Here is a 14464-nt window from a genome sequence, read left to right on the forward strand (position 1 = left end):
TGTAGGCATGGATTCTAAAGGTATAGCTGGTGGAGATATTTAAAATATTCAGGAATTTGGGATGGCACTGGCACTAATCAAGCTTGCTATAAAAGAATCCTTGAGACCTCTGCTGGGTTGGGTAACCCTCTCTTGAGTTGGGAAAGGGTCCTGAATACACCCAGATGCCATGGCAGTGGGGGAACTTGGGATTCAGGTCCACTGTTATTTACCAACTGATAAGGGAGCACTTCAACATCTCAAAGTCTGGCCCAGCCATACTCAAAAGCCTTTCCTGGACATTGCTCATCTCTACTTAATCAGGTGTCTCCCCACTGCTCGCCCCACACCGTGATGCTTCACATCATCCAACCTTGTCTCTTTCTGAGTAGGCTTCCCGTATCACTGTCTCAGATTCATCCACGCTTAACTCGGAGGACTCTGGAAACTTCCTTGACAAGGCAAATAGCACAGCATCGTGGAGGGTGAGGAACAGCTGGGCCTTGGTGATGCCAGCGTCAAAGAAATCATTCTTCTCAAATGCCTTGACCACAGAAGCTGCAAACCAAACCCAGAACATACACAGGGTCAGACGCCTGAGGAGGACAGCACCCAGGGTACAAACAGTCCTCTCATAGGGTGAAGGATACTCACTGTGACACCCTGAAAAGAGCACCAAAATGTTGGCATTTTGGAAAGCGTTGCACATCTGTGGGGAGAGAGTAAATCAGCGTTAGTGATCTTCACATGCACTACGAAAGAGCCTTCTAATTAGAGGAGTTTTAATACCCCTTTGGCCATTCACTTGTCTGGGTATATGTACCTCTGCATTCCAGTTCAGCTCTATAAACATTTGATGCGTGGACTTCCATATGCCAGGAAATGTCTAAAGTGCTAGGAATACAAAAGAGAATCAGATGGTCTCATGTGAGGTGGGGAGTGAGAGGGAGTGTTGCCCATGGTCTCTGGGGGGCAGGGGGGGTGGAAACAGTTCCCATAAAGAGATAATGTTTCTGGGGAGCCTGGGTGGCTCAGTTGTTTAAGTATCTGACTCTTGATTTAGGCTCGGGTCATGATCTCATGATTCACGAGATCGAGCCCAGCGTCAGGCTCTGTGCTAATAGTGTGGAGCCTACTTGGTATTCTCTCTCCCTCCCTCTCTCTCTGCCCCGCCCCTTCCAAATAAATACATAAACTTAAAAGAGAGAGAGAGAGAGAGAATGCTACTGAGGACAGTGCTAGAAGAGAGACAGGCATGGGTATGATGGGAACACAATGGACAGCCTTCATGAACAGCCGTTCTTGGTATTATTGTTTAGTGTATGCATGTGACCTCCTTCTTCCTGGAGTTTGCTGAGCAGAGGAGGAAAACGAGGCTCAGAGCTGGTCAAGTGATATTGTAGAGAATGGAATTCAGGAGTCCTGAAGGTCATATCTGGAACTTCTCTGCAAAGTTGCATTTAACTTTAGTAAAACAGCAGATATTTAGGAGTAGCAGATCAGTAAACATCAGATACTGACCTCAAGTTTACTTCAGCCAGTATATCTGCTCTGGTGCGATAACTTTTAAAGTCCACGTTAACCTTAACACTCTCAGATTGAATAGACTCCAACCCTGAGCATGGAGTTAAAATATCAAAAGACACAAATAAAACAGACTCTACTTGGGGCACTTAGGTGGCTCAGTTGATTGAGCATCCGACTCTTGACTTCAGTCCAGGTCATGATCTCATGGTCTTGAGATCAAGCCCCACATTGGGCTCCATGTGGGCGTGGTGCCTGCTGTGAGTCTCTCTCTCTCTCTCTCTCTCTCTCTGCCCCTCTCCTCTGCCCATGCTCTCTCTCTTTCTCAACAAAACCAAACCAAAACAAAAACACAAAAACCTGATACTTCTTTTACTACCAAGAGGAAACAAGAAAATCATTCTTGATCATGGTCATTTGATAAAGAGCCACTATGGACATACTTTATTTGTTTGTTTATTGGCAGAGGGAGAGAGAGAGAGAGAGAGAGAGAGAGAGAGAGAGAGAATCTTAAGCAAGCTCCACACCCAGGATGAAGCTCCATGCGAGTCTCCATCTCACAACTATGAGATCCTGACCTGAGCTGAAATCAGGAGATGGACACTTAACCGACTGAGCCACCCAAGTGCCTCTGAACATACTCTAAATGACAAGCAATGGGAGAGTGACATTTCATGAATTAGGAAGAAGCTTAACTTGCATGATTGTCTCTAATAAGAATGACTGCTGGGATTTTTTTTTTTTCAGTAAATTTAAGTTTTCAAAGTTAAAGTAAACAAAAAATAATGATTTCCTCCAATTGGGCTGTATAAAACAATTAGAGAACGGTGGGGCGCCTGGGGGCTCAGTCCGTTAAGTGTCCGACTTCGCTCAGGTCATGATCTCACAGTTTGTGAGTTCAAGCCCCACATCCAAGCCCCCGCTTTGGATCCTCTGTCCCCTTCTCTCTCTCTTCCTCTCCCCTGCTTGTGCTCTTTCTCAAAAACAAATAAATATTTAAATCTTTTTAAAAATAGAAGATCAGGGGCGCCTGGGTGGCGCAGTCGGTTAAGCGTCCGACTTCAGCCAGGTCACGATCTCGCGGTCCGCGAGTTCGAGCCCCGCGTCGGGCTCTGGGCTGATGGCTCAGAGCCTGGAGCCTGTTTCCGATTCTGTGTCTCCCTCTTTCTCTGCCCCTCCCCCGTTCATACTCTGTCTCTCTCTGTCCCAAAAATAAATAAACGTTGAAAAAAAAATTAAAAAAAAAAATAGAAGATCAATTACAGAAGGAATGAAGAAATGTGTAACTTTAAGGTGAGAAAGTGCACCTCGAATCTCTGAAGGCTGTAAAGTAAAGGTGTCTACATTGCCTCTACATTGGGCTGGAGTAGAAAGTCATTAACACGGGCCAGGTGTGGATGGGTTATGCCAAGGACCAGAACATATGGTGCCTCCACAAAAAAAGGAAAGCAAGAGGGGAGAGACAGAATATCACCACTCTTACTACAGAACAGGAGGAAGAATGGTATAAAGTCAGAGGCTTTGAGTCCCCATGCTGGGCAGGCCGCTTACTAGCTGTGAGCTTAGAACTCCTAAGGGGGAATATGACTTGCCTCTCAGGGCTAGTGGGGGAATTAAGTGAAATAGTGTATATGAATGTGCCCAACTCAGTCTGCCGTGTAGCAGGCATTTGATAATGTAGGTTTAATGACATCTAAAGCAGTAACTACCAAGTGAGAATGGGAGAAGAGAACGCACCCCAGCAGTACACCCTAAGATGGAGAAGCCCAAAAGTTGAGACATCACCAAGTAGAACTGAATCTGCAAATGGGGTGGAGAAGCGGATGTCTTAGATGGGAAAGCCCTTAACGTTCATCTCTTCCAAGTCTTGTTTTATTTATTTATCTTTTACATATTTATTTGTTTTTGGGAGAACACAAGCAAGAGGGGCAGAGAGAGGGGGACAGAGGATCTAAAGCGGGCTCTGCGCTGACAGGCTGACAGCAGCGAGCCTGATGTGGGGCTCGGATTCATGAACCGCGAGATCGTGACCTGAATCCAATCAAAGTTGGATGCTCAACCGACTGAGCCACCCAGGTGCCCCCCCCCCCTCCAGGTCTCTCATTTTATAGATGAGCAAATGAAGGCCTGGTGCAATTTAGTAAATTACCTCGGGTCTGATGGACAGTGAACAGTAGCAAACCCAGGACAAAGTACACACCCACAGAGTGCCAACCAGAGTTCTTTCTGCTATGAGAAGCTTCCTGTTGCCTCAAACCAAAGAGGAACTGGACTCACTTAAGACAGAATCATATTTCCTTAGGAATAAAGTTTGATAAAAGAGGATAAAAGAAGGAAAGTCAACCAAAGGAGCAGGTCTCAAAAAACAAAACAAAACAAAACAAAACAAAACAAAACAAGTGGGTGCAGTCAGCGTCCAGGAAGTGGGTGTTCGGGATGTTTAAACCTGAGCCACCACCAAAAGGAGCAAGAGTGAGGCAGAGGGCTGTAAACTGAGATAAGCTGGCTGAAAGGCAGATACAGTACTTAGAAGACGTCAACAATAAAAACCGATACAGTTAGCTGTGCATCTAAACTGTCCATGCTGTATAAGAAGGAGAGGAATGAAAACTGTCAAGAGAAATCAGAGAGTAGGAGAGAAGCCGGGACTCAGCGATACGGCTTCTGAAGGAAAAGTCTTCCCTGCCCTTTGCACCCAATGATGCAGACAATGAGGAGGGAACTGGGGGAGATCCTGTACGTTCCGGACTGGGCAGCCCCAGGCTTGCCAGGGCCATTTTATCATGTCTTCACATCTGAGAGTGTTTTACAATGTCTACCTCAGAGCAGATGCAGAGTGAGAATTCTTGGTGTGCTTTTTTTCTCCTGTAGCATTCAGACCTATTGAAAAGATGTGCAGTGAACTCCCAGGAGATCCTGGGAGTTGCTGGGTGTGGCACAGATTGCTGTTTTCCATTTTGGATTTTTTGAGAAGTGACATGCCTTGCTTACAGAGCCAACCCCAGTTCAAAAAACAGGGTTGGTTTCTTTCCTTTTCATTCCGGTTGACCTTAAACTATCTTTAGTGTCCAAGTTTCTAGTGGCCCTGGGGTCACATAGCAGCTGATCAGTGAGTGACTCAGAGGATTCGATCAGGGTCGGGGCTGGTGGGGGGGGGGGGGGAGCACTGGTAGGAGGGGATCGGAGCTCTTGTGAAAGCCTGCTCAGTACTTACTTGTCTTAAGGACACTGAAGCCCGTGAATCCACGAAATGTACCATGGAGAAATCCAGGATAATGGTGTGGATGCTGGGTAGATGAGAGGTATCCGAGAAGGGAAGGAGTGACCTGTTCCTCTCTGGGGTTTCCACAGCGTCAGGCAGTGGCATCAAGCTGTTTCTACGGGGGTCATTAGAAACCCAAACTTTGTCCACGTCCTCGTAGCTTTGCCCTTGACTTCTGTAAGTTGTGGAAGATACGATGTACGGTACTTCCTCATGGGACACGGATTGGCACATGTTCACGCTGTCGAAATGCGAGCAGCGGATCAGGTTAATGGAGGATGAGTCGCGGTCCTGTCTACTTTCAAATCGTTCCGTGTAGACAACCTGGGACAACAGAGTTAGGGGAGGACCGTGAGGAGGCTCGAGCAGGGGCTGCAAGTACCTGCAATGATGCCATTTCTGTCTCCTGACTCACCTCCCTCTCCCTCAGGAAACCTCCCCACAGACCAGGTGCTTGGATTTCGCTTGGACACCTCACTGTCACTTCACGCTCGTGACCGAAAAAGCCGCATTCATCTTGCCATATCCTTGCGGCTCACGGCATTGCCCTCCCAACTTCCCTCTGCGTACTGACGATGCTTTCATTGCCCTGTGAGCCAGACTTAAGATAATCTTTGGTTTATTCCTTCCCCTCATCCCTGGGCTCTACTTTGTCTGGGTGCCTACTAAGAGTTTGTTTGAAGGGTTTCTTCCATCAGTCCCTTTTCTCAACACTTCCATCTTTCATCAGGCTTCCTTAAGAAGACAGAAATTACTTGCGCGGGCCTATTTTTCCCTTTCACTCCTTTCATCCTAATAGGCCTGGAGAGCCTGCCGTGGCTTAAGGACAGCACCAAGCACCGGGAATACAATGGCAGGGAAGAGGTGAATGCCCACTTTGCAGTCACAGGTAATAACTACGCGTCCCACCTTCTACCTGGGGAGAGGGCACGTGTCCGTTCAAAGCATCAACAACAACAGAGATGGACAAAAACCATGAGGCACTTGCTAGAGTGGTACAGTCTGGGCGATATTGTGCTTATTATATTGCTTATAAAATAAAAATTTTTAAATACAAAAATGTGGGGGGGGGGCATCTGGGTGGCTCAGTTGGTTAAGCATCTGACTCTTGCTTTTTTTTTTTTTAAACAATTTTTTAAAGTTTTTAAATTTATTTTAAGAGAGAGAGAGAGAGAGAGAGCTAGTGGGGTAGGGGCAGAGAGAGAGGGGAGAGTGAATCCCAAGCACACTCTGCACGTGTCAGTGCAGAGCCCGATGCACGGCTCGAACTCACCAATGGTGAGATCATGACCTGAGCCGAAATCAAGAGTCGGGCGCTTAACTGACTGAGCCACCCAGGCACCCCTAACTGACTCTTGCTTTCGGCTCATGAGCTCGTGATTCGTGGGTTCAAACCCTGCATCAGGCTCTGTGCTGACAGCACGGAGCCTGTCTGGGATTCTCTCCCTCTGCCCGTACCTCCCCCCACTCAAAATAAATAAATACACATTTAAACAAGTACAAAAACATTAAGGTAAAAACTGTACGAGGTAGTATATTTTGCATAACAGAAAAAAAAGTGGTATGCACAGATAATCAGTTACGGTTCAAAGGACAGGGGTGTTCCTTAAGGCTTCAGAGTCACCGAGGCCAGGCCTCTGGAGGACAGGCACAGAGTGACAGGGAGATACAAGATCCTTCAGGCAGAAGGAGACCTCTGAGAGCCTCCCTTTTCTCTCCTTCATCCACTCTACACTCTTGTCCTTCAAAGACTTTCATGATCCACTCGCGCCGTGTCTGCCTGAACTTACTTTCCAGGCCAAGCCTCTTGCTGTTGAGGACCTCATAGTTGTTTCTACCTCAGCGTCTTTGTTCAAGTTCGTCCACAGACGGGGAGTCCTCTTTTTTCCTATCTGACCTAAATCCAAATTTCTCTCTCCTGCCTAGCTCAAGCCCATTGCTATCAAGAAGTTGTTTCCTGACTTCTCGAACTCATGCTGATCTCTCTTTAAAATTGTTAAAATCTTTACTTAGAGTTGTTAAAATCTAAAGACACAGTTTTGAACGTGACAGATACTGTGTGGAATGGTTTACTCTCCTACTTCATCAATTTTAAGACGTCCCACTACTTTCTATATTATCAAGAAAGAAGAGAAATCACTGCAAATTAAACTGTGGCATGCCATCAGCTGTGCACTGAATCCAAATTTCAGAGGTGTGAAAAAACATGAAACATAGGATTGACAAAATACAATAATAGCTGTGTAGGTCACATTAACAGAGAGTCATCTCCCTAGTTTGATTTACAATTCCATGAACTGGGGCGCCTGGCTGGCTCAGTGAGTGGAGTTGTGCAACTCTCGATCTCGGGGTTGTGAGTTCGAGCCCCATGTTGGGTGCACAGATTACTCAAAAATAAAATCTTTTAAAAAAATTCCATGAACTGCTACAAAATAACTCTCTGAGTGGGTGTAGAGATGAAACAAAGTTGTCCATGGACTGATCAATCTTAAAGTCGATGGTGGGTACACAGAGGCTCATACTTGTGTCTACTTTTGTCAATGTTTTGAAGGACAAATGTCCTTTTTAAAAAAGGACAACCTGGGGGTGCCTGGGTGGCTCCATCGGTTGAGCGTCCAACTCTTGATTTTGGCTCAGGTCATGATCTCACAGTTCGTGAGTTCCAGCCCCGCGTTGGGCTCTGCACTGACCGTGCGGGGCTTGCTTTGAATTCTCTGTCTCCCTTTCTCTCTGCCCCTTCCCTGCTTACACTCACTCTCTCTTTCTCTCTCTCAAAATAAACGAACATTAAAACAATTAAAAATGAATGAATGAATAAATAAATAAATAAATAAAATTAAAAAGGGCAGCCTGGATGAACCTTGAGGACATTATACTAAGTGAAGTAAGCCAGTCACAAAAAGACACATACTGTATGATTCCACTTAATGAGGTATCTGGAATAGTCAAATTCATAGAGACAGAAGGTAGAGCGGTGGTAGCTGGGGGGGGGGGGGGGGGCTGGGCAGGGGGTGAGGGGGGGGAGGAGGAAACGGGGAGCTCTTGTTTAATGGGTACAGAGCTCCAGTTTTGCAAGATGAAAAAATTCTGGAGGTAGGTGGTAGTGATGCTTACACAACAATGGGAATATATTTAACACTACTGACTGTACACTTAAAAATAGTTACCATGGTAAGTTTTATGTTATATGTCTTTTTGCCGCAAGAAAAAAGAAAAAGAAAACAGAGCTACTTAAGGGCAGAGACCCTTAAAATTCATTTTCTTTTTTCATTGCATCACAGTTCTGGGCACAGGGTAGAAACTCAAATTCTACTCTTGAAGTGTATTTGCTGATGTCCTGTAAGCATCCTCTACAATGCTCAGTGCAGTGTGGATCCTGAACAAAAATTTGATAACAGTGTTAATTCCATCCTCTTGGGAGGAAAGTTGGTGTTTTCAGGGAGTTCAGTAGAGCCTACACTCCACTAGGGTGTATGGGAAGGAGAGTGGGTGCTTGGCGTTTGCAAGGGCCCACATGAGGAGGGGGACAGGAGATGTTTGTGGTGGGGGAGTAAATGTGTGTGTGTGTGTGTATGTGTGTGTAGATAGAGCTGCCCCTCCAGGGTATAAGTATAGGCTGGGTGAAAGGCCCCCAAAGCTAGAAATGAGCAGCCCTGCTGAGGGGAAAGGAAATAAATATTAGATGAAGGGAATTAATTTAATTTAGATCAAGTCTGAATTGGAAATAATGAGCACTTTATAATTCATCAGCCAAAATAGCCTTCAGATGGTGTGAAGTTTCCATCTTCGCTTACCCGCCCTCCACCCCCCACCACCATTTCCTCGGTCACAGGCAGACATCAGGAGACCCTGGCATGTCCTTGAGAACGGCGGCCACCTTAACTCTGCTGCTTTTGTTGGAACTGGAAAACAATCTTTCAGCCACTTGTTTTCAGAAATCGAAAGCCAGGCAGGTGAAAGTCAGGGAAATAGGTATAACTAGGGTATTACCGTCAATCTCAGTAGGCAAACTGTGCTCTCTGTGCTCAGGTCAGTCACTGGCCATTGAGTAGCGACCCAAACATCTCCTCCTACCTACTAAGGTCAAGATCTACATCTCAAAAGGGGACCTGTGCCTTCGTTCGTTGCTGGGTAGAAATCTCTGATTTCCAGTTACCCATGGTCCATCTAAGAGTCAAAGCCCCTGAGGGGGTTTTGATTTTCTTTCCTTACTTCTTCTTCAACTACCAGTGCACTTCTTTACAAAACGTGGAGAAAAATGCGGATAGAAAAAGAGGTTTCCAACCCTGGGTGGTGGCTCCTGTTCGTCACAGTTGCAGAAACACTGACAAATCTTTTCTTCCTGCGAGCTGTCTTCATTTTGCTGAAACAGGTGGAACACTTCTTCTTCTTTAAGAGGCACCCCTACCATTTCAACCTGAGAGATGTAAGAGAGAGGCCAGATGGTGAGTGGGGGAAGGAAGAGGGGGTGTCCCTGGGGAGGGGGGGGGGAGGGGAGCAGGTGGAGAAAGGCAGGGGAGGAAGCCACCACCTCTTTTAATAGCTTGTGCTTTAGCTGATCAACATTGACGAATGTAATGGAGTTGCGGCACTGGAAGATTTTCACCCCAGGAATGTTTTTAACCTGCAAGACAAATGTGAAGTGGAGGGAAACTTCTCAGCTCTTTTGTAGAATAAGAAAGCATCTCTAGAACTCCCTGGAGAATCTGGATTCGTCTTCATAAGAAGCCAGGATTAGCAAATTCTTCCCTGTCATTTTCACCCCCTGCTTTTCCTGCTTTCTTCTCCGCCTTCCATTTGTTCTTTGCTTTTTCTTGGCCTTCCCCACCGCCCCTCCCCACCAAGGACATGATCCTTAACTGGCTGCAGCACTCTGAGGATTTACCTACTTAAGTTCCCCACCTCCACTGTCCTGCATCACTTTCCCCGCCTCTGCAAACATGTGTCCGTAGGTTAGCAAACAACAACAGCAAAGGGATTGTTGTAGAAAATCCAAGCAGCAGGCCTGGTTCAGACCATCCTTTGGGCAAAGGAGCGGGACTGATCTGGAATCTTACCTCCCGATAGTCATTGAAGCTTCTATAGATGTTGGTGTTAGGGATCTGACCCAGGAGGAAAATCTTAGTTCTGAAAGGAAACATATGTGCTTTCAGGTCGTAGTTGCCTTACCTCGCCACAGCCAGCCTCCTATCACCTGAGACAAAGTACCTGTGTGACCGAACAGTGATGATGAAGAAGGCGAAGGCTAGTGAAACGAGTAGTCCCATATCCAGTCCCAGGAAAATTGCAGATACGAAAGTAACCATCCAGATAATCTTATGGAGAAGTGGGGGGAAGGAAGAAGGGGAAGGGAAGACCTTGACCATAAGCACAAGTGGGAAGATCAGTTGTATCTCTCAACCCATCTTCTCCTTCCCGCTCCCTCCCGAAACCCAGGGTGCAGAGAACAAACTGCACAGCCCTCTGGGCCGTCGCCTTCACAAATGATTGGGTCCCAACGCTGCCTAGCCATTCTTGCAGGTGCCCTTGATCACTCCTCTCTTCAATTCTCTCTTGAAACCTCATGTGCAAAATAGGGATAAGGAAATCTACTTTATTGGCTTTTTTTTTTTGTGATTAAAAATATCATCCCCAAAGCAACACAGAGCACTCACCAAATAGTAGTTGCTATTTTAAGACCTTTTGTGGCTATTGGGAATCTTTAACATCCTTTTTGGCCCCTTACCTCACCACCTTCTCCATCGCTCTCAGCAAGCCACTTGACTTTCATCTTCATAGTGTGGATAGGCTAAAACTCCCTTGAATATTTGCTCTGCCCCCCCCCCACCGCCACCTGCTACTTGTTAGTTACTGTCCCCACGTCGTTCTCCCTCCCTGTCTCCAGTCCTGCTGGAAGGGCTACCCCTCTTCCTAGAAGTGGTACCTGCGCACTGGACCACATACCCTCTTAGCTCCTCAGGGACCTGGATCCGAAAACTACCCCCTTTCATTTCTCTTTGCCTCTATGGGATTCTTCTCCTTTCATCGTATTATATCCCCCATATTTTATTTTTTGCTGTTTCCCCTTTGTGTCCCCAGTTTTGTGCTCTAGATGGGAGGAGGGTTCTCCAGCAGCTCTGCCTCTCAAGACACCGCCTTCTCCTAGCAGGATTTGTCTCTCCTATCCTGGCATGCAATCACACTGACTGGATTAAAAGTTATTCGACTACTTAATGTGTGGCAAACCCTTTTTACTAGATTCATACCTAACTGTGGCCACTTCTGTCCCTTTCATTTAATTTTGCATAGTTGGAATGATATTTCAGCATTCCATGCACCCATTTTTTTTTTTTTTTAGGCTTGAGTATCAGATGTCGAAGAATTGCTAGGGTACTTCACCCTGATCTCTTTGTTTGCTCTCGTGCCCTTTTTCCGACCTTCCCCCCTGTCCTTCCCTACCTCAGCCAGCACATCTGTACTCACACAGTCATACTGGTTCTGCCTCCACAGATTGGGTACGTTGTAAATGGGTTCAAGGTAGGGGAAGATGTTGCTCAGAATAATACCAGCCAGCACAGCCTGTGGGGGGCGGGGGGGGGAGGGGAAGGTAAGCCCTGTTTCATTTTCCCTTTGGAGAAAATTTGGGGTGGGGAGGGGTGGGGGTGGGGAGGTAAAACTCCCAAATCTTCACAAAGGTACCACAAAAAGTCACCCTTGCCACTCAGAAATGTAAAAAATCACCAGGACCTCAAAGCAGAATCTGGGGGCACCTGGGTGGCAAGTCGATTAAGCATCTGACTTGGGCTCCGCAGTTTATGGGTTTGAGCCCTGTGTGGGGGGCTCTGGGCTGACAGCTCGGAGCCTGGAGCCTGCTTCAGATTCTGTGTCTCCCTCTTTCTCTCTCCCCCTCCCCCATTTGTGCTCTCTTTTTCCCTCACTCAAAAATAAACAAACATTAAAAAATGATAAATAAAAATAAAAGATAAAGCAGACTCTCACCTACTCTAAGAAACATTTTCTTGTTTTCATGAAGTCCCTGCATGAGGGTCACATTTCTCAGCCTTTTTCTAGCCATCTCTTCTGTATATGCTCTGCCTGGGCATTAGACCGATCCTGCCACCAGGAATAGCAGGTTACTCTGGTTTTCTGAGGTGACTTGGTGACCAGTGGGCTCGGAAGGTCAGCAGAGGAGGGAAGGGCAAGGATGAAGGCAGCAGGAATCACTTCTCTCCTAGCTTCATCCTCAGTCAAGAATCTCCACATGCTCTGTGCATTGCAGGAAGATGCGGTGGGAAGGGAAAGAAACTCAACCTCACGAGGTTCTTGCAAGAAGAGTAGGGTGAGTGAAGAAGAAACAAATCCTTTCACAAAGTCATACACAATAAAAATTTTGCCTTTCTGAATGTGAACCTTCACATTGTGTTGGTCCCCTTGCCGACCAGTTGAGATCCTGGCCAGGATGCCCCAGCAATTACTCCAATAAGGATTTTGTAACAAGGGGTCCATAATCTCTCAAGGATGAAGGGCTCATTCATAGTTTAATACTCACAGAGCCCCATTATTAAAGCTATTCAGATATCCCACTGATCAGATGGTGTTCACATTTTCCCACCCAGAAAATGGTATAAAAATAACGTGACATAGCATGGTTAGCCAAAAGCAAGGGCTGCTCTGTCTCTAATGTATTGATAATAAAGGAGTGCCCTCAGTGGATTCTGACAGATTTTTAGTCTTTTTTTAAAAACGTTTATTTATTTTTGAGAGAGAGAGAGAAAGAGAGAGAGAGAGGCAGAGAGGAAGACAGAGGATCCAAAGTGGGCTCTTCGCCAACAGCAGAGAGCCCCGTGCGGGGCTCGAACGCATAAACTGTGAGATCGTGACCGGAGCCAGAGTCGGACACTTAACTGACTGAGCCACCCAGGGGGGACCCCCTGACAGATTTTTATATGTTTGCAATTTTTAAAAATTCTGATTCTTCCAGCTGTAGAGAAAAAAAAAAAAATCACCGTTCAGAGTAAATTAGTGAGTGGCCCTCCGAAGACAGACTTTCAGAGCGATGGCACCAAAGGTGCTATGTAAACTAAATTCTGGAGATGACTTCTGCTGGGCATCAGAAGACAGCTTGTGTGATGAATACAAGCTTGATCCCACCTTCTGTGCATAGATTCTGGGGCTGGGCTCCAAGGTCTCCGAAGCACAAGAGCAGAAGGCAGCAACAGCCTTGAGGCAGTCCTGCTCTTCAGAAACCTGACTATTCACCGGGCGGGACGGAGATATTCAAAAGGATGGGGCTAACATTTACCACCACTCCGGCTTCAGGGACGGCCACCTCACTGTGTCACCAAGCTGCTACCCCAGTAATGAAACCTCCTTCCTTCCACCTCCCTCAGCACTATCTAAAAATGGCTAACGGGAACATTAAGGAAATTTAAAAGGAAGTCATGGTGACTGAGCAGTGATCTATATGGTGACAGAGAACAAATTGATTATAGCCAATAAGTAATGCACCTCTAAATGCAAGGTCATCAGTCTCTCACAAAGGGAAGAAATGGCACAGAAGTATAGAAGTACACAGAGGTGGCTTTGCTGAACAGAGTTAAAACTCAACTTTCAGACCCCTGCTTTCTAGTGTTGTGAACCAACCACAAGGCAGAGAGACTGTCACAGGGCAACTGAGTTCATATGAATGCAGAACAAGGCCTTCTGGAAACGGCTTGGGAAACAGATGGCATGCATACACAATGAGTTTCCAAGCCTGAGTCGGTGAGGGGCGTTCTGGCATCTGAAGTCTATTTTGGTCATCTTTAACTGAATCTTTACTTATACAGCGTAAGCCATAAAATGAAGGTCAACGAAAATGAGAATAATTATATTATCTAATATTTCTTGAGCATGTATGACTAGCTCGACACCATTCTGTTTATATTAGAAATATTATCTTATTTACTCACCACTCCTGTGAAGTGGTTGCTATTAATTTAAAGGCAAGGGATGAGAGATAGGGTGGCGCCACCGCTGGGAACAAGGTGAATGCCCCACCAAGACGCAGTGGGGAGATCTGGTCTTTTCTGTACGCCACGTTCTTTATCAGTTCTACTTACGTTTGGCAGTTCGTAGAAAAAGGGTCCCACTTTGACCATCAGGAGCAACATCACACCAGCGCCTACCAGAGATGCAAACTGAGGAGACAGAGCCAGTTGGAGAGAGACCATCGGGAACGTATTGGTCCCTGTCTGCAACTGATGCCTTATGCATGGTGAGAAGCGTGCATTTTTTGCTTAAAAGGAGTTGAATGTCACCATCCAGCACAAGTGCATTTTCACTGAACTGATATTTTCAGGTCTTGTCAAAGTGCTAAACACATACTAGGTACTCAATCAATATTTGTCGAATGAATGCGTGAATGCTTTCTGCAAAGTGCCAAACTGTCTCAGGTATTTGGATCTTTATTGCCATAGCATTGTGCTGTGCATCTGGAGTCTCCTAAAGTCCGGCTTGCCTTCCCTCCCAACTTTAACTCCTCCTGGAACAGTCTAGAAAAGCCTTAGTAGACTCGTCACTGTCAGCCCTAAAATCCCAACCAGTCCACTTTTCATGTCAGTAAATATCTCCCTCCTCGCTCTCCTGTTTGGAGCTTGGATAGCTTCCCATTTAACAGTTTCAGTGGTGTTTCATTTTTTAAAAATGTTGATTTATTTATATTGAGACGGGGAGGGGCAG

The 14464-nt window shown here is 46.1% G+C and overlaps 1 protein-coding gene across 5 annotated transcripts in view; it reads right to left on the bottom strand.

Moving 5' to 3' along the window:
- Positions 1–14464, bottom strand: part of SLC26A8 (solute carrier family 26 member 8) — an 87154-nt gene that overhangs the window by 5887 nt on the left and 66803 nt on the right. For 3 of the 5 annotated variants that reach the window (XM_045500785.1, XM_045500787.1, XM_045500784.1), the window contains 9 exons: positions 13846–13923; positions 11204–11323; positions 9974–10080; positions 9823–9892; positions 9297–9389; positions 9051–9182; positions 4718–5089; positions 634–688; positions 353–537 (listed from right to left, as the gene is read on the bottom strand). In XM_045500785.1, the coding sequence (XP_045356741.1) occupies positions 353–537; positions 634–688; positions 4718–5089; positions 9051–9182; positions 9297–9389; positions 9823–9892; positions 9974–10080; positions 11204–11323; positions 13846–13923 (1212 nt within the window). The remainder of the gene's footprint in view (positions 1–352; positions 538–633; positions 689–4717; positions 5090–9050; positions 9183–9296; positions 9390–9822; positions 9893–9973; positions 10081–11203; positions 11324–13845; positions 13924–14464) is intronic. The other 2 variants (XM_045500788.1, XM_045500786.1) reach the window with 1 other exon arrangement.

Source organism: Leopardus geoffroyi, chromosome B2 (genome assembly GCF_018350155.1).
Source record: "Leopardus geoffroyi isolate Oge1 chromosome B2, O.geoffroyi_Oge1_pat1.0, whole genome shotgun sequence".
Classification (NCBI taxonomy): Eukaryota; Metazoa; Chordata; class Mammalia; order Carnivora; family Felidae; genus Leopardus; species Leopardus geoffroyi.